The sequence below is a fragment of the Ctenopharyngodon idella genome, chromosome 2, assembly GCF_019924925.1.
Source record: "Ctenopharyngodon idella isolate HZGC_01 chromosome 2, HZGC01, whole genome shotgun sequence".
In the NCBI taxonomy this organism is placed as follows: Eukaryota; Metazoa; Chordata; class Actinopteri; order Cypriniformes; family Xenocyprididae; genus Ctenopharyngodon; species Ctenopharyngodon idella.
The window spans coordinates 22,943,025-22,968,728 of NC_067221.1; the positions used below are offsets into that span (position 1 = coordinate 22,943,025).

General features: G+C 35.9%; 1 protein-coding gene across 2 annotated transcripts in view; it reads right to left on the bottom strand.

The window, feature by feature from the left end:
• Positions 1-9,674: 9,674 nt before the first annotated feature.
• Positions 9,675-25,704, bottom strand: part of st6galnac3 (ST6 (alpha-N-acetyl-neuraminyl-2,3-beta-galactosyl-1,3)-N-acetylgalactosaminide alpha-2,6-sialyltransferase 3) — a 107,145-nt gene continuing 91,115 nt past the window's right edge. For both annotated transcript variants that reach the window (XM_051914508.1, XM_051914499.1), the window contains 2 exons: positions 23,651-23,758; positions 9,675-18,760 (listed from right to left, as the gene is read on the bottom strand). In XM_051914508.1, coding sequence (XP_051770468.1) covers positions 18,571-18,760; positions 23,651-23,758 — 298 coding nt within the window. In that variant the 3' untranslated portion in view covers positions 9,675-18,570. The remainder of the gene's footprint in view (positions 18,761-23,650; positions 23,759-25,704) is intronic.

Below are 25,704 nucleotides of genomic sequence, written 5' to 3' on the forward strand. Positions count from 1 at the left end.
GCGGAGTATGGTGAGTAGACAGGTAAATATAATGTTTCAAACAATAACATGAGATCGCTGGAGTTTCACAAGGAGATAGCTAAGTAGAGCAGGTAAGTAGCCCGTAATCCATATTGGAGACCAGACAAAGGGTCATTGTCAGGTGTGTGCAGGTGTGGATGATAGCCAAGTGCAGGTGAGGGACAGGAATGATGCTGGGAAATGTAGTTTCTGACTAGATGACTGGACTGGGGAAGATGGGCAGATGGAGAGTGTATGTGACAATTATATTATAATTAATTGTAGAAATATTAATTAGCATTAAATATTAACAGCATTAAAGTAAATCATATGGGCCTATTATATTATATTATATTATATTATATTATATTATATTATATTATATTATATTATATTATATTATATTAAAAACAGAATTAAATCGTTAATCACAATTATTTCTGACAATTAATCATCAGCACAAAATTCAAAATCGTGACATGCCTAAAGGGGAATGATGAAGACAATCTAAAACAGACTTCCATTAACAAAATATAAAGACTATTTCATGTAAATATACATAAAAATATCCTTAACGGAAGCTCTGTTGAGTTCTCTAATATATAGCGACACAGTATCGTCCATCACCTCAATGCGTTCCCCTCAGCAGTGCCATATTTCTGCAGGGAACAGATACTGGAGTGAAAATAGGCCTCCCTCCCATTTGTCACCAGCGTTTGGATAATGAACAAGGTGGATTGGATGTACTTGCTAATTATATATAGGACAAAGAGCCGACCAAAGCCTTGATTCAAGGTCTCAGCGCTACTGCGGCAAGAGCTCTGGTTGATGAAGAGAATGCACTGAAGTCTTAAATTTGTCGTGGAGTAAAAAAAGAAATACATAAAAATGCTCATTATCATCAGGGATGCAATCATCTAGTGGAGAGTCATGCTGAAACGACATGTGTAGCCATTCTTTAGCTGCTGTAATGAGCTCATTTGGCAAGTCATCACTGCACTTCTGCAGATTCCTCCGTGGCATAAAAAATGTATTCATTCATTGGTAATATTACTGCATTCACTTTATTGATTTTGGAGGCCTGTGCATCTCTTCATTTACCGGAATATTATACTGTAAGTGTATTATTGGGGTCCAATTTAGGTAACCCTGTTGTTCTTCAAACAGGGTCAATGACATTATGCTCTTTTTTGTTACACTTTATTTCAATGATCTATTATAGACATTCTACTAACTATAAGTAACTTTGCAACATGTCAACTAACTCTCATTAATCTGCAACTTGTAGACAGTCTACTAATACTCTAATGACTTGAAGTTTACATCAAAGATACTTTTAGTTGCGGGTGGGTGGGGACTGGGGGTGGACAGCAATGACCCAGGCGAGAGACAGCACAGTAACTTGCAGGAAAATTAATGAATACTAACACAGTCCCTTTGATTACAGGAAACACGCTGCTGAAGAAGATGAGGAGGCACCACACATGGTATTGAGGTCTTACAAACTCAGGACGAGACAAGACAATGATGGTAAGGTGAGTATAAATATTGTCCATGATAAGGGAGTTAGTAGTGAACAGGTGAAGGTGTTCTGCATTCCAGCGAATGTGAAGGAACCGGGGTGGGAGAACATGGTAGAGGTGTGACAGGATCCCTGCAGACCCACATGACTGTGTCAAGGTCAACAAGTTTCTCAAAATTTTGGTGCGACTCCCTAAAAATATAGGCTAATGATACTTATTTATTTTTTTTAAATGTGCTGATGCACCAAATGTCAAAGTACTGCCCACTAAATGCTTTTTACTTTTTAAAAATACTTCAAAGCTATTTTTTTTTTTTTTTAAATGATGATTGAGATGGTTGGATTCATGCACCCATAATGATAATGATTATAAAATATATACATTTTTAGAGTCAATAAATTTAAATTAACTTAACATATATATTTTAAATGATTTTTCATTAGACTTATTTCCTACTTGTCAGACGTTTGAACTGTACCCCGTCTAAAGGAAAAAGCAACGTCCAGTAAGATATTCTTCTTTTTTACACTTGTTCCTCTCTCAGTTTGGTTAGAGCTGATGATTGTCCTTTGCTCAGAGCCGAGCTTTAATTAAATTGCTCCCTGAGGCATGATGGAGCTGGAATCTAGTTTCAGGGGTGACTACACTACAGGAGCTGTGAGACTCCCAGCTCTTATGCCTGGCTAACTTATACACACCAACCCTTGTAGACATTTTGCCCTAATCCACATGACACAAAAAGAAAAAAGCAACTACATCTTGTTTTCCTTTATGTTTGTTCCTTAATAATTAGTCTTCATGACTATCCCTGTTAGGGAATTACTTTTAGGCTAATAGGCTGAAGATCTGATAGTAGTAAACAGGGGTCCCTCAACTGCAGTTCTTTATTAGTAGTGCTTGCTGACACGGTGCTAGCTACATCTATATTGTAGTTAATAAGTATAGTGGCATTAAATGCACTTATCCTCTATTTGTCTCATCTTGAGAAACTGATGCTTACTGGTTTTTATGGTGCATTTTGGGAATTTTTAGGGAGCAAATGACAATAGGACAGTCCTAGAGATAGCTGATTTCCTGGGCGGTGCACTTATAGTATGCAGTTATGTGTTCTGAAAGTTTTTAGCATAGTGCTAATGCTAGTTGCTAAGGGAATATATGATACATGAATGAGTGTTAACTATGCAGTGGTGGCTTCAAGATTTTTTTTTCCTTGGGGGTGCTAAGGGGGGGAGGGTATCTTAACAGTTCGAGCCTACGTTTGTTGTTATCTTCTGAGATATCTTGAGATGTGTCTGAATTCTTTTTCTTCACATTTATATTTGCTTATGTATGGACGCTTGTTGCCACAGAATACAAAAAATAAAAGATAATTACGACTTTTTATATCAGAATCCCGACTATTTTTCTCACAATTGCGAGTTTATATCAGAATTGCGAGATATAAACCTGCAATTGCGAGTTATAAAGTCAGATTTGAGAGTTATAGGCTAAAGTTAGAATTGGGGATATAAACTTGCAATTCTGTCTTTTTTCCTTGCAATTGCGAGTTTATATTTCTCAATTATTACTTTTTTCTCTCACAATTACGAGTTTATATCCCACAATTCTGACTTCTTTTCTCAGAATTGTGAGATAAAGGCCTAAAATCGTAATTGCGAGTTATAAATTCCAATTCTAAGGGGGGCATTTTCTTACAATTGCAATATCTCGCAATTCTGACTTACTTTTCTTACAGTGGTCCGCTACCAAGCCACTGGTTTATAATAAATGTTTTCTGGTGGCCCACGGTCAGTTCACGGTTTATAATCAGTTCCTCCGCTAACCAAAATGCTATCAACTAAGACTTTCCAATATTTTTTTAGGCACACCACCCTTTGAAAATTTTCAATAATTTGTGGCATCCTACACTAGTGTTGTCACGACACTGGAATTTCTAACTTCAATACAATACCTTGAAAAGTATCCGTATTCTATACCATTTTCGATACCATGGGGAAAAACCTCCCTATATGTCGCATAGATATTTTTAATATTATCTCATTTTTGTCCATCCATTGAAAGCCTAGGCAATCAATAATTTCTTCTGAAGAGATCACTTTATATGATGACAGATTTTAATGTAGGTCTTAATTCATACATAAACATTGCTCAAGTACTATTACAACAATCTCACCTAAATGTTTGCTCACTCAATGTATTTGTGTTTTTACAATGGGCTAATTTTGTTGCAATAGCACAAGATAATTTGATTTTAATTAAAAGAAAGATTTAGATTGATTTTTTTTAAAGAAAAAAAAAAGACAACAGGCGGCAATAAAATAAGAACAAATAAACAAATAAATAAGATACAAAAATAAAAAGAATAAAGTTTTTTCAGGTAGGTCTAAGAGTAGTAGGGCTATTCAGGTAAGAAATACTACAGAAAATGAATGTAAAGTAATCAAATGTAAAATAACACTGGATAATCTTCATTGTAAAAATTTAATCCAGATTAATCGATTAAAGTTACAAAAGTTAATCAGTCAAGAGCAGCAAGTGATTTTTTCTTTGTCTTTTGTTGTTTGATTAACATTAACAACATAGAAAGTGGCATGTTTATTAAGCTGCTTTCACTTTAAGACCTGATTTGCGTACCCTGTATACATATGTTTTCTTTCTGAACTGTTTACGTTTACTTAGGACCATTGTGCTCAGGTGAATACTTGACATGACTAACATTGTGACATTATTTTTCTGTGTATTTGACTGTTAAAGTGCATTTGGCACTCGCAAATTGTATGAGAGGTGGTGCATGCTTTGGATGTGAGCGCGGGAATGAAAATTATGCAACCCGCGCAATCCTGTGATAAAACTCACACCAACCTTTCTTATGATTTGCATTTTTACTATCCATTTGTGTGTGTTCTTTGTTATTATTAGAGACATCAGAGATTGGTGATATATGTTAATGCTTTATACACCTTTTCAGCAATTTAAAAATGTCTGAAGGATTTTTACACGGCATCCCTGCTCTCACCAGACGGCACCCCAGGCTGGAAATCATAAAACTAAGATACTGAATCACATTTTCTACTGTTTGATATGTCTATTTAAATTTCTTAAACCTTATAGGATCTCTCTCTCTCTCTCTCTCTCTCTCTCTCTCTCTCTCTCTCTCTCTCTCTCTCTCTCTCTCTCTCTCTCTCTCTCTCTCTCTCTCTCTCTCTCTCTCTCTCTCTCTCTCTCTCTCTCTCTCTCTCACTCAGAGCCGGCAAGCATTTATATATTCTTTATAGCTAATTTCTGTTCTCTCATCAGATATTTTATATATAATCATCTTATTTGAGGTTGTGGATGATTGTCCTGACATGTATCTTTACAAAGTTCTTCTGTAAAAAAAAATCTTTCCTTTTATTTAACATTTAGTATTATTGTTAAGTAATTTAAACTGGTCTTCTTAAAATTTTAAAGGGTTAGTTCACCCAAAAATGAAAATAATATCATTTATTACTCACTCTCATGTCATTCTACACCCGTAAGACCTTCATTCATCTTCGGAACACAAAAATATATTTTTGATGAAATCTGATGACTGAGTGAGGCCACTATAGAGAACAATGCCACCGAACCTCTCAAGATCCAGAAAGGTACTAAAAACATATTTAAAACAGTTCATGTGAGTACAGTGGTTCAACCTTAATATTATAAAGTGACAAGAATACTTTTTTTTTTTGCACAAAAAAACCCCCAAAATAACAACGTTTCAACAATATTTCATGATGGCCGATTTCAAAACACTGCTTCATGAAGCTTCTGAGCTTTACGAATCTTTTGTTTCGAATTAGTGATTCAGATCTCCTATCAAACAGCTAAAAGCTGAAATCACATGACTTTGGTGCTCCGAACCACTGATTCGATTCGTAAAGCTCCAAAGCAGTGTTTTAAAATCGGCCATCGCTAGATATTGTTGAAAAGTCTTTTTTTCCCTTTTTTTTTTTTTTTTTTGCCACACAGAAAGTATTCTCGTCGCTTTATAATATTAAGGTAGAACCACTGTATTCACATGAACTGTTTTAAATATGTTTTTAGTAACTTTCTGGACCTTGAGAGGTTCAGTGGCTTTGCTCTTGCTGCGAGGTCAGCAGCTTGTACTGCAAGTGTAACACAGAGATAGTATGTTAAAAGCACATTTTAGTTCATATTCATGGTGTCTCAAAATAGCACAGCTGAGTACACTTAGATGTTCTTAAGATTATCTTAAGAAGTACTAAAGAAGAATTTTTAGTATATTAAGTACAAAATTAGTGCGCGAAAAAGAGCACTTTAAGTACATTATAGAAGTGTACTTTTTTCACCTGGGTTGGTACACATATAGTATAGGACTCATACAAGTATACTACTAGTACATTGATATTAGTATGCTTACTACATAATGTATACTCAGAAAATACACAACTTTACACAAGTTAACTTGGAGTATACTTCTTTTTTTGTAAGGGTTAGCAGCATCGCAAACCTGCTCAGTCTAATTAACTTGACATTACTTGAAATTTGTTATTTCTAGAGTAGATGACAACTGATCCCATCCTCATCAGCTGTAAAACAAACTTTATCTCTCCATGACTCCAAGAAAAAGTGACACATTTCAGTAAGGTTATATAGCTTGAAATGTCCCCATGACGAAATATGATGTTATCTGAGTGATTCTTTGAACCGTTGCCCATTCTCTAGCAAGTCTCAGTCTGCCAGCATGTTCCTCATTAAAATTTGATTGGAGGCGCTTTGGTCTTTGACTTCAGAGAGAGCTGAGCTGATTGATATTGTGAAAAGGAGGTATTAGTGTGATTAGAACTCCACCACTTAATAGCCTCCATCATTTAAATTGGCACTCATGCAGAAATATGTTTAACTTCTGTCACATTAAGGTTAATGACAATTAATTTAAGCTAAGAAATCTGATTAAAATATCAATTACATCATAAAAATACCATGTCATTATTCTTAGGTGTGTGAAATCTGTGTTTATGCAACCCAGTTTTATTTCAAAATTTAAGATGACCAGACTCACTAGCAATCAAACAGTTTAAAGGGACCATTTTTTTTTTTAACTGTCAAGTATTCATTCTGAGAACCTCTGAAACAAGCAAATAAATTTAGATATGCAGAAAGTCTAAGCACATAAGACAAATCACAAATTAAAATTGTTTCTCTTAGACAACAATATTAAGCAAATGGAGAGTTTATACTTCCTCCTTCTCACATGTTTCTCATGAGAAAAAGATTCCATTTATCTCACATGTGCCTCATCTCAAGTTTCATAAGAGGAAGAGAGAAACTCCATTAAGCCTCCTCAGAGCAATAACATTTTGCTCTGGGAAGACTCTCCCTAGCAGAAGCTTAATATGGCATATTTACAATACATATTTCTCATAAACCCATGTGGTCATCATTGCCAGCAGCTGTATGGACTCAGCTGCAGGTAAAAATCAAGCCGTTTATCAACTTAGAACAGGCCACCAGCAGCAATGAACCCAGAGGCTTTGGCTTTGAGGGTCTATATTTCAGCCTGCTTATCAGTTCTCCATTTGGCTCATGTTGTTTTACCTTTAAATGGGAAAACACAAAATGCTTTTTATCTCAGGCTGGAGTCAATGAAAAGATATAAAAACTTTAATGGGGAAAAACTCATTTATTGTAAACATTCTGCAGGAGAATGTGATTTTACAGCATCTGCTTCAGTCTCAGAGTATCTTTGAAGCAATCTGTTGCAGCAGGCAGGGAGCAGTAGTTAATTGGGTTGTGGCAGAAAAAAGGATAGCTGATGTGATTCAAGTCCCCTGTCAGGGAAACCTTGAATTACAGCATTATTTTTTAAGAAACTCGCCTTCTAAAAGTCAACAGAATGTGACCGAGCAACATTACGCAAATACGGCCTATTTTAATGATTTCTTGGCCTGCTCAACACCACTGATGTTATTTTGTGGAACTATTTGTTAGTATTAAGATTGTTAATTATGCATTAAGGTCAGTTTTAAATAAGAGTGTCCATAATAAAGAACATATTTGGTTGACTTATAGTTTTGAGAAAAGTTTCCAAAGAAAGAAAAGAAAAAAGTTAGAATAAGTTTTAATGATTCTAAAAATGTCAAGTGGTGTAACCATCAAATAAAATGTAATAGCATATTTTCTTTACATATTGAATACTGTATATGTAAGCATACACATCCCAATAATTATTTTCAAAAGGTGTATATATATTCTTGGAAAACATTGTATATATGGTATATGGTATATAGCAGCAGATTGGCAGCAGATCCTGTATGATCACTTTCGCCTGCAAAATATCATGAATGATTAATAAATATCATTAATAAATATAATATTGCACCACAAAACAGCTTGAACTTGAACAGCTTGCCATGTTATGAAAAGGTCAAATTATCTGGATTAAAAAAAAAAAAAAAAAAAAAAAAGTCTTATTTTTTCTGTATGTTGGTTGCACCACATGACGTTGATGTGGTGGACAAATATTTTTTAAATAAGCAGTGAAGCTTATTCTTTTAATGATGTGTTTTTTCTTCATTATGATATCAAGACAGTTGTACCACCCTGATATTTTTGACTTTAGGCCACCCAAAATATCCAAAAGATTTTGAATTACAAGTCCTATACTGATTGGTTTCATCACTCTGTCTATAAGCTGGTGTGTGGTGGGCGTTCTGGTGTAATATGGCTGCCGTCGCATCATCCATCATGGATGATGCACATTGGTGGTGGGTGAGGAGAAGAACTAAATTGTCCTAAGAAGAAGGTTTTAGGACAACTTTGATATATATATATATATATATATATATATATATATATATATATATATATATATATACACACACACACATACTTTCATTTTTTTTTCATTCATTTTTTGGACCAAGACAAAAAAAAAATAAATAAATCACATCACATCACATCATTGTGTCAGGAAAGGGTGAAGGGATGAGGCATGGACTCAAGGAGGCAGAGTAATGGGCTTTTATTTAAATAAAAGTTAAACAAAACACACAAAAACTACCCCGTAGGGGAAAACCTGGCAGCTGGGAAGAATAAATAGGGAAGGAAATCAGAAGGTTAACAAGGGAGAGCAGGTGGGGCAAATGAACCAATAATCAGGTAACAAGAAGGGCGGGTTAAGACCATAGAAAGGAGAGCACATGGCACATAGAAACAAACAAAAAGCTATGTGCTTACACAAAACATGACACGAACACGCAGCCAACGAGAGCTCACACAGACTGCATGTCCACACAGAATATGACATGAAAGCATGCGGCTGATGAAAAATACGAACCACGTGCTGCAGTATACAGAACATGACAACAGAAGAACGCCTGGCCAAATAAACATGTAAACCAGGCGCTCTACAAAAACACACAAGACAAGAGCACACGGGCGAGTGAATGAACACTTTTGTCATGAAGAGACAAAACATGGAGCATGAATGTCCGAACCCCGACACTGATCCAAACTAGACAGAAGTGTCGGGATCCGTGGAACACCATGATCTGCACATACAACACAAGTGGACGAAAGAGCATAAGGGTCAAGTGAACTTATAACACCCACACAAAGACAAGAAAATAGGAGTGTCAGAGCTCTATCACCAAACTAAGGGTACGTTTATGCAAGTGTTTCCTGCGGGATTTTTCACATACAGATGTCAATATGATCCCCATTCACAAGGATCCGTGAAAATGATTAAAAAATGCTGTATTATTCATGACAGGCCAGTAGTTAGCGAGGTCACTTTGTAAAGAAACTCTACACGCCTGTATACTGAATACGCATACACATGATGTCACTGTTTTCACAAATTCACGTTTTTGTAGTTTACACGGTGATGATAATGGTATCATTTTAAAAAAACGTGCATGATGTAATCCGTTTTCAAACTTTTGCATTTTCAAGCCCCCAAAACGCCACTGTTGTTATAAATGAATGGCCAAAACACATATGTTTTTTGTTTTTAGTTGAAAACGGTGTCATGTAAACGGACCCTAAGAATAAACCAGACCAAAGTGACAGAACCCTGACACATTGACCGATAATTAAAGATTTTTTAGAATGCAATATGCTGCATACTCATTTCATAGGACTATCAAACACAAAAGTCACATATTTAATTTTATCATTTATTACAAACAGCCAGACAGCAAGTACAAAAATGAGTGTGACAATCACATTGCTTAAAAAGCGAACATTTTGTGAATGCGTAACATTTTTTTTCTTTAAAAAAACCAAACACTGCAGTGCAACAGACAATAAGGAAGACAAGAAAAGAAAAAAGCAGCATAGTTACAGATGTTAAAGAAGACAAAGTGATAATATTAAACAACACGGAACAATCAGCTTCCACAACAGCAAAAATTTAAACTCCATAACAAGAAAAATAATATATTTTCCAATAATATAAATAAAGCATCATATTAATATGTGCTGCTGAAAAAGAACTTAAACAAACCTAAGATGGTTTCTGATCTTAGCTGGCATTTGGTCTGACAAATATGCCCATCTAAAACCAGCAAACTATCTTAGTAGATGGTTTTCTTTTCTTTCCCAGCAGGGTTATCAACAATATAGCTTTAAAACTTAGAAAACAATTATTTTATAATGCAACAAAGTGAACTGCTGATGTACATGTAGATACTCCATGCGGGTGTTTTCTCACACAGTTTTTCTTACAGTCATTGTAATTCCACAGAACAGCAGTGAAACTGGGGTTTTAAACTGTGAGCAGAAGCCTAGATGGGAGCACAGTACATATGGCAATGCCATCTGTTCAATGAAGGGCATCAGCACATTCCGGGAGAAATTATTTTGCAGGGAAATGTATGCATTTGATTAAAAAAACTGAAGTGATGAGTTAACTGACCTGCTTCAAAAAAGTTTCAGATGAACTACAGAATGTCGAGTGAATATCATTGACATAGCGGTCAAATGCCCACTGGCATTTAGCCTTAGAGGCCTTACAGGACTTTTAGAGTTACAGCACATATAAAGAATGTGAAAATGACAGATATGTTGAAATGAGATTTGCAAGCTGGAGTTGATGGGGTATTAAAGCTCATTTCCCCTCACTGTCCCATGGTTCATTTAGATTTTAATGAGGAATGTAACCATTGTTCATTATCACTTCCACTGCTCAAATGCAACCACGTCTGGAAACAACAGAGCAGGAAATCATCAATTCCACAAAGGCTTCATTAATGTATGTCACCAACTAATAATCTGTAATTTATTATGTCATTTTCCGACCTGGACTTTCTTATACTCACCAAGGTTGCATTTATTTAACAATATAGTTTTAAAAAATAGATATAATTATCATCAATGTTGAAAACAGATTTTAATGCTCAATATTTTTGTGGGAAAAAGTTATACACTATTACTATTATTATTATTATTATTTTATTTTTTTAGAAACTAATACATTTCTTCAGCCATATATATATATTCAGTGTGTGTGTGTGTATATATATATATATATATATATATATATTCATGTTTAAACAACCTTTACACAGGTCTTTTCCAGTCAAGATTAAAAAAGCAAAGTCTAAATCAATCCCTCTAATGCTATGATGATATTCACACATTCTTAGACAGCAGGAATGAACAGGACATGTCAAGACAAATGAATTACACCTAACTTCAACTGTTCTACTCATAAATGAGCATGAAGAATCTGTAAGTCAAACTAACTGCTCCCTATTTGATTGTGCACTGCTGATACACCCCAAAATACAGTAGACTGACCTGTAAATAAATATAATGTAATTATATCATAGCAGAGGACTATGCCCAAACAGTTTGAATCCAATAGGTCTCTTTTGCCTTGAGAAACAGACATCTTTTATGCACACCACAAAATAGTTAACATAGAAAACAAGGTTCACTGATACACTGTGATACACTTTCAAGGCAAGCTTCATATCACAACACAAGATGATACAGTGCTTTGCAAAGGTTTTCAGACCCCTATTTATTTCTCTCATTACTCAAATCCAATTTTAAATTAAATGTTTTACATTTTTAATAAAAAGAAAAACTGTGTATGTCTACACATTTGACTATATCACAGAGCTAGTATTGAAGCAATGATAGTTGGAAAGCTGGCTTTATAAAAGTCTTTTGTGGCATGTACCGCTTTTCACAGCTATATTGAGGCGTAATTTTGTCCCATTTTCCCCAGACAGATTGATATTTCAGGTTAGTCGGTGACTCTTGTGCACTGCTGATTTTCAAATAGCACCAGAGATGCACAATTGGACTGAGATCAGAGTTTTGACAGGGCCATTGTAGGAAATTTACCTTTTAGGCCACTCCATTGTTAAACCAGCCTTGTGCGTGGGATCATTTTTGAGCTGATATTCTAGAATTATCCATTCTTTTTTAGTAAGATGCCAACTCCTTACTTTTGAAAAGCAGCCCCACAGCAGGATGCTATCATGACTTTACTTCACTGTAAGCATGATGGGTTTTATTTTAGTTATCATTGTTAGGTGAATTGAAAAGCAATTCATCTTTTCCCATAATTCTGTTAGGTCACGGTTATGCTTTTTAACTCCATGTGTTATATGTTATTCGTTTGCACCACCTTCCAATACAGGATATATAAAGATATCTTTGCATAATAACATGTCATTTTTATTTTTTTAAAGAGTTGATTTAGATGTGGCTTTCTTTATCATTAATTAAATTCAAAGTGTAATGAACATTTCACTACAGGTTGTGACTTTGGCACCACTTTGATTTTACTTAAAAATTCAAGGCAGTAATTAAACAAAAGTTTTCCATTTTAATGGGCTGAAGTTTTTACAGTCTAAGTAAATGATCTTATGATTTTTACCCACCAGATGACAAAACATTCATAAAAAAAGCAAAGTCTAGGGTTCTGAATATATAAAAAAAGTGCCGGTGGGATCTTTTGGCCTAGACCAGTATGCAAAAATCAGTCAGAACACCGTAGCAATCTAGCTTAGAAAGACGGCGTCGAGTTTTCCATGTACTAACACCACTGTAAAAATAAAATGCTTAAGTAATAGCTTGTTATATTGTGATATTCTCCTCATCTATGAATTTGTTTTACATTCTCATAACTAATTTATACATAATTGTCTGTGGGAAATCTAAATGATGATCCTTTCATTGTTTTTTACAGAAAATGTGGAAATTATTGTACTGATTCACAGTTAGAGGACAATTGAAAGGCAATTGTGTCCTTGTTAGTGGGATTGTTACTTTTGGAAAGCACTGTGTATTTGACTGTTAGTAGATTGCTCTAACAATGGCAGAAAACACTCAGGAAATCATCACTAAAAAACAGACATTTCTGATTGCAGTAAATGGCCAAAACCTTAATTATGTGAGAACATAAAAAAGAAAAACAAAATGCAGCAAAAATACAACAGGCTAACTAGAATGAAAGATAAAAAAAAAAAAAAATAAAAAAGGACACTTTATGCTGCAAAGTGTACACCTCGAGCACACACCCTTTCAAAAGGTTCAAGAAAAGCACTTACGACATTTGATAAAGAAACAACCTAACAAGTTAAGCTCAAAACTAAAGTCAGTATTGCGTTTTTCTACAAACAAAAAGAACACAAAAAGTGTGTTTGACTCAGTCGGGCATCTGGGTGACAAGTCAACATTCACATGCTTGTGCTGAACCGCTAAAGCTGCTGCAGATCTGTGGAAAGGCATCGACTGCATCACGCAGATCATGAGACTGAGATAACAGAGATCAAAGATTCATGACCTCTCCTTCCGAAGCTCTGATATACACAACATGGCCGCAAGCATGTGGACACAAATTTTCAGTTAACAGGTGTAGCTATTTCAGCCACAGCCATTACTAAGAAGTTAATTAAATCAAGAATACAACCATTTAATCTTCTAAAACATCTTTAGAAGAATGGGGCCCTTTTCTCTTTCAGTATTACAAAGTCACTGTGAGAAAAGAAAGGTCCATGGAAGAACTTGACTGGCCTCCACAAAGCATGGCATGAATCCCATTGAACAGCTCTGGAATTAATTTGGAAAGCTAAGAGAGCCAGACTCCATCATCCAGCAACAACACCTGACCTCACAGATGCTCTTCTGTCTGAATAGAAGCGCATTTCTGCATCCATATTCCAACATCTGGTGGAAAGCCTTTCCACCTCTGTGTTAATGCCAATGGCTTTGAAACAAGCACATTTTGGGTATGGTGTTCAACTATACTGCAAAAATACTGCAAAGTATTTTTGTCTTGTTTTCCAGCATCACACTGTTCAAAAGTTTGGGATCGGTAAGGTTTTTTAAAAATGTTTTTGAAAGGAGACTCTTATGATCACCACACAGCAAAATCCCCAGAGTTAAATCAACTCTGCTCAGAGTACATATGGTCCCTCTCTAAATAGTGTTAAAGTAACACTGAAGCAGAGTTAAAGATAATGAGATAATTAAGCAATTAATAAGACTGTGACTTAAGTCACTTGTAGTTCTTGTGTTTTTTCTTATTTCTTCAGTGATTCTGCTTGTTAACAGCAGGTGTTCATCACTAATGCGCAATCATTTCTTAATTAATTGCTTAATTATCTAATTAAATTTAACTCTGCTTCAGTGTTATTTTAACACTATTTAGAGAGGGACCATATGTACTCTGAGCAGAGTTGATTTAACTCTGGGGATTTTGCTGTGCAAGCAGTAATACTGTGAAATATTATTACAGTTTAAATACCCGTTTTCTATTGTAAAATATTGTAAAATGTAATTTATTCTTGTGATGGCAAAGCTGAATTTTTAGCATAGTTACTCCAGTCTTCAATGTCACATGATCCTTCAGAAATCATTCTAATATGCTGATTTTATGCACAAGAAATATTCTTATCAATGCTGAAAACAGTTGTGCTGCTTCATAATTTTGTGTAAACCGTCATATTTTTTCAGGATTTTCTTTTCTTTTTCAGTGTTTCTTTACCAAGTGACATCGCCAACTACTGGCCTGGCATGAATAATACAGCGTTTTTAGTTGTTTTCATGGATCCGTGTGAACGGGGATCAAATTTGTCTAAAATAAAAATGTTTCCATATTTATATATCGTTCTCGTGTAAATGTCCTCTTAGGCCCCGTTTACACTAGTGCGTTTTTGTTTTAAAACAGCGTTTTAAAATGAAAACGATCCTTGTCTATACTGGTATTTCCACAGCGTTTCAGAAACGATCTACGTCTACACTACATGGCCGAAAACGCATGTCACATGACTGTTCATGCACACCGGGCATGCACGTACAAGTGTAAACAGTTGCCTCTTGCGCATGTAGGTAGCTGCAGTATAAAAAAAAAATGCAGAGTTTAACTGCACAATGGCTGCTAAAAATGACAACAAAGCCAGCAAAGATTGCAGGTCAGTCTCCATGTTATTGTTTACATGGTCGTCAAGGATACGCAGAGTGAACCTGAGCATCGTTTTCAAAAGTCTCCTTTTTGGTCTGTTTACACTGAAACGCAACCCCGGCGTTTTCAAACTAAAATGGGCTCTGCAGCGTTTTGTTCGAAAACACCGGTGTAGTGTAAACGGCAGGCGTAACCGTAGCAAAACTTGAGCGTTTTAAAAGGAAAACGCACTAGTGTAAACGGGGCCTTAGTGATGTTTATGAACAAACAATGGGGTAAGAACAATATGAAAAATAAGCAAAATATCTTACACTATTTATCTCCACCAAATGTATCTTTTTTTGTTTTAGATATTTTTAAGGGGAAACAAGACAAAAAACAAAATTTTTGCAGTGCATCCACATACTTTTGGTCATGTAGTGTATATCATGAGAAGATCAAGTAATAACGGAGTCATGAACAGCAGAAGCTAAAGTCAAAAATACATAGAAGAGTGAAAGTGCTGTTTGTTGACCAGCTCTTTTTTTATACCACATGGTGAACAAAATCAATATAGACAACAGGAAATGATGATCCCGGGTCAGCACTCTGAGAAATTGAGCTGGCATCAATTGTTTTAATGAACAGGTTGGCCAGAGGTGTGAGCAGTATCTCATCAAAGTGCTCCAGCAGTGGTGCTTCCTTCCCGTTCTGTGTATCAGTCTTATATTTTCATGCCATATATAATTCTCTCTTCACACAGCTAGCGCATCCAGCACATCTTTCTCTCCAGGAAAAAAACTGTCACGGTGCTCAGGCGATGTTGCAGTGCTGGTCAAACATGCACAGAGTGGTGCATAAGAAAAGAAAGGCTGTCCGGGCTAAGCTGCCAGATGATGTCAGAATCACAAGCTGATACGAAAACTTGTACCGGTGACGATGAATGTTTTCGATATACATGCAAAAACAGTGCATGCTGTGTTTGATGGGGAAAAACACAACGACAAGAGCAGCATCTAAAAGCAGTAGGGGAGCCTCAAGGGCGCTGCATTGTCTGCTGGTTTATATGATGCTACGACACTAAGCTACAGTAGCTGATCAAATTAACCTGCTGATCTGACAACAGGGACAGCATACCTTCATCTCATGGGAATTCAGGATTCTGACAGTTGGTGGACAGGAGTGTCATTTTTAAATAAGCAAATAAGGCGTAAAAAAGGAAGGATAGGTGCTGAGTTGCACAGTCAATGTACCTTATGCTACACTTCATACAGGCACAGTCTTGACATTCACATTCACTCACTCTGAATCGTACCTCATGTCGTTTGTCGACAATAGACCTACTTATCGTAAGCAATGCTGCTTTCTTGTCATGGCACATAACAGAATATCACTACAGTCTCAGATCAACTACCATCTGGATTCTACTTCGTTTTGTACAGGGAGTAAATAAAAACAGAAATAATAAGTTCCTGAATGACCTATTAAGCGGTTTAAAGGAAGTTATGCGAGTCACTTTGGGAATTTTAGGATTTGGGGCTCATTGGTTTTATGAGTTTTGTACTAAAGTAAAATGTTTGACAGTGGCAAACTGGCTTCAGTCTAATGCTTGTCTATGAGATGAAAATAGCCTATATGAAACTAGGGCTGGGAGATATATCAAATTTTCACAATATATTCATGATGATCATGATGACTTTGCAGGCAATATAAAAATAAGGAGCACTGTGAATCATAATGTAATGTGCTTTTCATTTAGCCATTACGTTTTTCTTAACACTGTCATACTCAAGTATGAAAGTGTTTAAAGTAAACAGAAATGTTTTAAAGGGTCATGAAACTCTAAACCAAATTTTCTGAGATTTTAACAGAGTTATATGTGTTGAACATCATAGAAGTCAATGTCAATTTTAAACCTTTTTGCGCTGTTTTCAACTTCCGGGTTAAAATTCGTCTTTGTGCCAACGTCACAAGATATGACGTTTTCTTGTACTACAGTAGGGTGATGACTCATCGGTGTCTGATAATTATTCATGAGACTGCGTGTCCTTATCCTATGAGAAGACGTGTTGCTTAATTCAGGACAGTAAGCGCTTAATTATTCATGACAGCATGCACTGATTTCCTCTGACAGGCGCTTCAAACAGTGAGACTGCATACAATAAGCAATAGATTCATTAATGGATCAAAAACGAGGGTTTGTTTTTGCTTTCTAAGAGTTTCTGCGTCGCACAATTTCTCTTCAATATCTGTGTCTTCGACACAAACACGATTTATCCACACTGTGAGTGTAACCGGTCTTTACGGCTGTTTAACCGAACAAACGGCTTATAAACATGCCGCAAAATAAGTCTCAAAAGTTATCAAAGATGCAACAGTGTGTTCATTTATGTATTCGATGTAGAGAGCAAAATGTGAATGACTGTGCATTTATTTGTGCATTAAACTAAAGCAAAAACCATGTGTATATTGTGTTGCATGTAATGGTAATGCAGCGTGCATTTGTGGGAAGCTTTGATGCTTTTAAAAAGCTAAATAAAACCGTCTGAATCAGAAGCCGTTGATGTGTTGTCAGTTTCCCCCAAGCGGCAACCTCCCCCCTGTTTCTCTTGAAGCCAATACGGAAGTGACTTAAACTGCAATTCATCGACTGGCCTCTAGGGACAGAGCAGAATCTCATTGAGCTCCATGTTAAAATGGCCAACTTTACAGCAGAAAAAAAAACATGTTTATAGCTTTAGGTTTCAAAAATGCTCTTCAGAAACCTACGGGTGACGTCACGGACATTACGTCCATATTTTTTTTTACAGTCTATGGCCTCCCCTCATCCCCCTCCGCTCCGCAGCTTAACCACGCCCACTTTTGTAGCATTTTTCAAAACTGTGGTGAGAACTGACTGCTGCTGAAACAAGGGGTTTCATGGCCCTTTAATAGCATATCTGATTTCGACTTTAATAGCAAAAACTTCATTAGAGTTTATATGTTCAATTACTTTCTGTGAATCAGTTGATTCAAAATTTTGATTCTGCTATTTGCACAGAAGTCTCTATGGCATATTTAATTTTCATTTGTTTTACTATGTTGCTTTAGTTTCAGATAAATTATTAAATTAATTAAATATTGTTCTTCCTTGGGTTTATTTGGTGAAAAACTTTTTTTTTTTTTCCCACAGATTTTTACTGTATTTTACTTCTTGCACTAATCGTTTGAATCTAACTACAGCCACTGCTGCAGTTAGATTCAAACAATTAGTCCAAGAAGTAAAATATATATTTATATATAATTTGGTATATTGGCCAGCCCTAATATAAGGGGATAAAAGATAAAACAAGGAAATTACGTTCTACTGTAGCCCATCTTTTCTGCAATAAGTGTATGTGCTCCGAAAGAAATATATACTACTTGATTGTCCAGATGAGTACAACATGAGAACATGCAAAATCCACTATTTGATCACACCAGTTTCATTAGAGACCTGTCCTCATGGTCACGAAGGGGTACTTACTTCACTTGGACAACTACCGTTTGAAATCACATTCGGAATGATTCATTTAGCCACTACATGACAAGTTTCATGTGTGTTACTTTAAGATGGAGGGGGAACGAGCCAACAGGACCGTAGTGTTAAGGAATATTCTGAAAGAATGGGAGTCTTGGTCATGACAGGTGCCATTCTGGACTGAAAAACTTGATAGGGTGCGTCTTTGCCCACTTTGCAAAAACTGCCTTCTCTGTGATGAAACGGTGCCCGCCATAAGGGGCGCTCTCATGCAAGAGGTATTCGGCACATTCGTCACGACTTCCTGCTTCATAGTAGTGGTACGGGACCTTCCTGTAGCCTTCTGATCTAAAATTAAAAAAAAAAAAAAAAAAAAAAAAAAAAGGTGAATGGAAGAAAGTGTTATTTTGTTATTCCATGACAATAAATTGTACTGTAAAGTGCCATTTTCAATAGCCTATATTTTAAAGGGTTAGTTCACCCAAAAATGAAAATAATGTCATTAATTACTCACCCTCATGTCGTTCTACACCCGTAAGACCTTCGTTCATCTTCAGAACACAAATTAAGATATTTTTGATGAAATCCGATGGCTCAGTGAGGCCTCTATAGACAACAAGTTAATTTACACTTTCAAACATACTAAAAACATATTTAAAACAGTTCATGTGACTACAGTGGTTCTACCCTGATATTATAAAGCGACGAGAATACTTTTTAAAAAAACAAAATAATGACTTTTCAACAATATCTAGTGACGGCCGATTTCAAAACACTGCTTCGAATCTTTTGTTTTGAATCAGTGGTTCGGAGCACCAAAGTCACGTCATTTCAGCAGTCTGGCACGCGATCCGAATCACTGATTCGAAACAAAAGATTAGAAGCAGTGTTTTGAAATCGGCCGTCACTAGATATTGTTGAAAAGTTGTTATTTTGTTTTTTTTGGCGCACAAAAAGTACTCTCGTCGCTTTATAATATCAAGGTAGAACCACTGTAGTCACATGAACTGTTTTAAATATGTTTTAGTACCTTTCTGGGCATTTGAAAGTATAAATTAACTTGCTGTCTATGGAGTCCTCACTGACCCATCGGATTTTATCAAAAATATCTTAATTTGTGTTCCAAAGATGAACGAAGGTCTTACGGGTGTGGAACGACATGAGGGTGAGTAATAAATGACACTATTTTCATTTTTTTGGGTGAACTAACCCTTTAAAAGGCATTTGCAACTATATTAGGTAACATTTTATTTCGATGGTGCACTTTCGACATTCTACCAACTATAAGTAAATTTGCAACAACATGTCAACTAGCTCTCATTAGAGTATTAGTAGACTATCTGCTAACACTTTATTATGATGGTCCCCCAACAAACATTTTAATAACTATAAATATCTTTGCAAATACATGTCAACGTATTCTACAAACCTGAACCCTAACCTAACAGCTTACTAATACTCTAATGAGAGTTAGTTGACATGTAGGTGACAATTTGCTTATAATTAGTAGAGTGCCTGAAATGGACCTTCGACCTTCAAGGATATTTTCTCTGGAATGCACTGATGACAATAAAGACAGCACAATAAAGATTATGAAGCATGCAGCAGTTTTGATATTGTTAAAGCTTTAACCCATTGCTTCTTTTTATTCAAAGACCGAGTCCATAAGGAGAACTCCCGCTGAGAGCTTTGAAGACTTTTTTTTCCTCTTACTAATAGATTAAATTTTTTCTCGCCCAGTAGCACCTGTTGAATTTTAATTACAAGAGATCCAGCGAGGTCAATTGCAACAACAGCTCAGCACATTATGCTAAAATAGATACTTCCCAGCTGAACTGCCTTTCATCAAAATGAATTTGTTGTAGCCACTGTTTTCTCATTTGCCAGTCTTTACAGGTGACTGGGATTTGCTGTGGAATGAAAATTGCTCATTGTTTTGAAAGGGAGAGCGGAATGAATAAATGGTTGGGAAAACAGACTATAATAGCTACTTTACAAACACGCTAATCACATCATTGCGTGCATTGCTTATGTCTGTCTGCAGTAGGGGGGTTGTGAGGTTGTTAAGGACACTATCATTAAAATGGAACCATAGTGTGAGACTTATGATAAAGGGGCTTATATGCTGCTAGTGAACTATTAAAAACAATGTCAGGCAGCAATGTGTTAGAAAACAGGACAACAGAAAAAACATTTTGACACCAAAACTTATTGTAGTAGTAAATAAATCAATTGTACTATTGAAAAATGTGTTTAAAATATTATCAACATATAAGTTCACTTGTGGAATAAATTAACCTTATATCATGGTCTGTTTGAATACTTGATTCTGATTGGCTAGAAGGTGTGTCAAAACGTATAAATAAAATAAGCACCGAAAAAAGGATTAATTCACTTTCAAATGAAAATTAACCCAAGCTTTACTCGCCCTCAAGCCATCCTAGGTGTATATGACTCTCTTTGTTCTGATGAAAACAATCAGAGAAATATTAATAAATATCCTGACGCATCCAAGCTTTATAATGGCAGTGAACAGGGGTCACTAGTATGAGCTGAATAAAGTGCTTCCATCCATCATAAACATACTCCACACAGCTCTGGGGGGTTAATAAAGGCCTTCTGAAGTGAAACGATGCATTTGTGTAAAAAAAAAATATCCATAATTTACAAGTTATGAAGTAAAATATCTAATAATAATAATAATAATAATAATAAACTTTATTTTCTATAACGCCTTTAAAAAGTAGCATCTCAAAGCGCTTCACAGAAGAAAAAAAAAAATGCAATTATACAAACAATACTTTAAAATAAGTGAGATATAACAAAACACACCAAATAAGAACATACTGTCAAAAACAAGTAAATAAAAATATCAATTTCAATATAATCAAGTAAAAGCTACTCTAAAGAAATAAGCTTTAAAGGAAGATTTAAAAACACTAAGGGATTCTGCTTGCCTAATTCGAGCAGGCAAGGAATTCCATAGTCTTGGAGCGACTGAAGAAAATGCCCTTTCACCCATAGATTTTAAACGGGTATGTAGAACGATTAAAAGGCCAGTTTCCGAAGAGCGGGGAGCACGCACAGGTGTGTAGGGGGCTAAAAGCTCAGAGAGATAGTGAGGAGCCAAACCATTCAAAGCTTTATAAGTAAGCATGAGAACTTTAAAATCCACACGAAATCTGACAGGGAGCCAATGTAAAGACTCCAAAACTGGAGTGATGTGATCCCTTTTCCTGGTTCCAGACAGGATTCGGGCGGCTGAATTTTGAACCAGCTGTAATTTATTTAGGGTAGCATTTGAGTCCCCAACCAGCTAAGCATTACAATAATCAATGCGAGAAAACACAAAGATATTGATCAACTTTTCAGCCACCGGAAGTGACAGCATAGGATGCAATCTGGCAATATTTTTTAGATGAAAGAATGATGTCTTTACAGTGTTCTGAACATGGGGATCAAATGTTCAATGTGCATCAAATATCACCCCTAAATTTTTAATTTTGTTTGAAATTCCAGTGTAGAGCCATCCACACTTAAAATTAAAGACCCAGCTTTACGTATCTGGTAGGGTGAACCAATGAGCATTACCTAGCTCATGATCTAGCTTCCGCCAGACCGCCTTCCGTATTCTACGTACGAAGAAAGTGTAAAACTCTTAAAGTTCAAAAAGCTTACGCTACGTCCTACGCCTTCCCTATTCAGCTTACGGAAAAAGTGTAACTGACGCGACGCCACTTTACACTTTCTTTGTAACTTGAATACGGAAGGTGGTCTGGCGGAAGCTAGATATTTTACTTCATAACTTTTTCTTACACAAATGCATCGCTTCACTTCAGAAGGCCTTTATTAACCCCCCAGGGCCGTGTGGAGTACACGTTTATTATGGATGGATGTAGACGGAAGCACTTTCTTCAGCTCATACTCGTTGGTCCAGTTCACTGCCATTATAAAGCTAGGATGCGTCAGGATATTTATTAAAAAATCTTTGATTGTGTTCATCAGAAAGAAGAAAGTCATATACACCTAGGATGGCTTGAGGGTGAGTAAAGTTTGGGCTAATTTTCATTTGAAAGTGAACTAATTCTTTAACCTAATTAACAATTATTTATATCCGTCCAATCAAATTTAGGTAGCACTTTATTTTACAGTCCTGTTCCCCATGTACATATTATGTATATTTATTACAATAACTGGGTAATAACTAGGTACTAACCCTGAACCTACCCCTAAACCTAACTTTAACCCATGTAGTTACCTTATATTAACCAGTACTTTCTTAGGTAAGTACACTGTAAGTGCATGTAAGTGCACATGCTGTGAAATACAGTGCAACCCAAATTTGTGTTGCAAACATCAATAAGAGCTTTAACTTTTCCATGCTGGCAAGTGACCATGGTCTAAGTGTGATAATTTTAATGCACTTCACTTTGCATTGAGTGGTTCTTTGCCTCCACTTTGTGCATTAAAATCGTTAAATGCACACCTAGCTGTCATTATCTCTTATCTCGCTTACTGTGAATAGACAATTTCTAAATGGTTGCTTTTGTGTGATGCTACATCCGCATCCCTAGGTGTGGCTACATTTATTGTTGCTCAGCAACATTTCATAATAGGAATCTGTGCAATGGGAGTTTCGTGTGGGGGCAAAAAAGTTTTGCAATATGACATTAACACAAGTTACTTTTCTAAATGTAAGTACATAATAGTTAAAAACACCTAATATAAAGTGTGACCAAAACTGGAGTTATGAGGTTTAGTCACAAGCTCAAGTATAAAGCTATTTACTATAAAGTTCTATTCAAGCTCTAGTATAAAGTATAGGCAATAAATAAATAAATAAATAAATAAAAATAAAATAAATAACTTTATTAATCAGTATTTTTTTCTAATCAAACCGGTTTGAAACAGACTTCAGAGAGAGGGTCAGAATGAGAATTAAAAATAATCATTTTTGCAAATATATGATTGTCTTTTGTCCAAAACCCTTTACTAACATTCTAAGTAAACCTCAAGGAACATAAATAAAATAATTTAAAAAAATCTCTCTCTTTAAAATTTTGAAGCAAAGATATTGGTGTGTATTTTTGTTTTATGACAGAGGGTTTGTTTCCTTCCAATGTTCAACTGAAACTCACAGCACTGCTCTTGTATCAGCTCTGCTGTCATTACACTCTGGAAACCAGTGAGGCTGCTTTAAAGACCACTGTCAAGTGATAGATTGCATGTCAGTCTTACTTGCAGTATGTGTCATTGATCATTCCGTAGACTCGGATCTCTTTGCACATGTCCATGGCCAGTATGAGGGTGAACCAGCCGGTGCTCAGGTACGACCCCGACTGAATCCTGCCAGCAAAAAATCATGATGTCAGCACTCAAAATACCCTATTTACATGTGTAGATTTTGTTATTCCAAAAGAAAGAAGTGGTTGATAAAACATGCATTTGAGAGATCTACATTCAAATAATCCTCATTATAGTTCCCAAAATGTTGTAATATCTCTTTCAGAAAGAGAAATGAAGCACCTTTGTGTAGAACATAAACCTTACTGATGAAGATAGTTAGTGAGGGTGAACAGGACTAACAACATAGAAGCTGCTCTATCTAGAACAGGAAAGAGCTTTACAGGTAAGAAAGGAATAGTTTGCGTGAAATTAAATCCCCAAATCAGAGATCAGTTTGAGGTAAATAAAGTCTCATCATGCTCCCTTGCCTTATAAAAGCACCTCCACCGCCTCAGTACCTCCATCACACAGTCCTGATGCTTATATTCCCTGCAACTTGAGCCTGTGAAACTCTCCCCTGCAGGGCTCAAGAAAGTGGTCAATCATCAAGACATATTAGAGCACGTGGCCATTTAGAGAAGCTATTGGCACCTGTGGAAAAATCCATTTCCCAGGCGTTTTGTAAAGAACACCGGTTTCATCAGAAAGAGCAGACCTGCTTTCAAAGTAAAGGCATTAATTCCCAGCCATCTACCCTCCTCTGCTCTGTGCACCATTAAATTGCCATTCATACAGTTTCTGAGACATTGTTCAGCTGAACATAACAACCCTTAATGACAGCTTCTCTGGTAGCTAAAGAAACCTAAAGGGATAGTTCACCCAACAATGAAAACCCATATGCTGTTATTTTTTTCTGTGACAAAAGAAGAGAATTTGAAGAATGTTCATGTAGTTCTTTTCCATACAGTTCATCTTGAACATGAATGATAAACTCTAAAAAGGAAAACACCACAAAAATAGTCCATACAACCAGTGTGCTATATTCCAGGTATTCCAGGCTGAAGACTATGTGTGAACTGAAATTTAAAGGGTTAGTTCACCCAAAAATGAAATTTCTGTCATTAAGTACTCACCCTCATGTCATCCCAAACCCGTAAGACCTTAGTTTGTCTTCGGAACACAAATTAAGATATTTTTGATTAAATCCGAGGGTATCTGATCCACACGCAGGCAGCAGCAATGGCATTGCACCTTTTGAGGTCCAGAAAGGTACTAAAGACGTCATTAAAACCGGCGACGTGACTATAGTGGTTCAACCTTAATATTATGAAGCGACGACAACACTTTTTGTGCACAAAAACAAAACAAAAATAACGACTTTATTCAACAAATTTGTCTGTCCCCTGTCATACTGCTATGCTATTTTCCTTGCAGAGCTTCAGTGTTTACGTTTGAACGGCGGCTCAGTCTTGGCCAGCTCTGGTCACGTGGCACGACGCATGCGTGTGTTGCTGACGCAGGAGCCGGCCAATAATGAGTCGGCGTTCTGACATAAACACTTCAAAATACATTCTTCAAAATATCTTCTTTTTGTTTTCCAAAAGTAAATGTGCCAATTTTAATCTCCTTTTTTTTTTTTTTTTATTATTATTATTAAGAAGAGATTTTTTTTGCAGTGTTGGAACAACAAATAATTTTTATTTTTGGAGGGCACAATTGTTATAGCTAAATACAAGTGAAGTTTTCGAAGCTCATCTGTGCCATAGAAAATAATTTCGACTTGTTTTTCATGCATATAAATGCAACCAAAATCATGTTTTCAGTAATGCATATACAATGGAAGTATAGAAGACACTGGAATGAGCCTTCAAATAAACACTATTTGGAATATATAGCCACAATACTTACACAACATTATATATATGCCACAATTGTGATAGAATTGCTTAGTAACTTTGCGGAAATGGAGAAGCACTGCTATTCTTTACCTAATTGATTTATCTAAACAGCTCATTTTTTATGGTGTGGTTCTGCTGACTAATACGGCTGAACACTGCTTCCCTAAG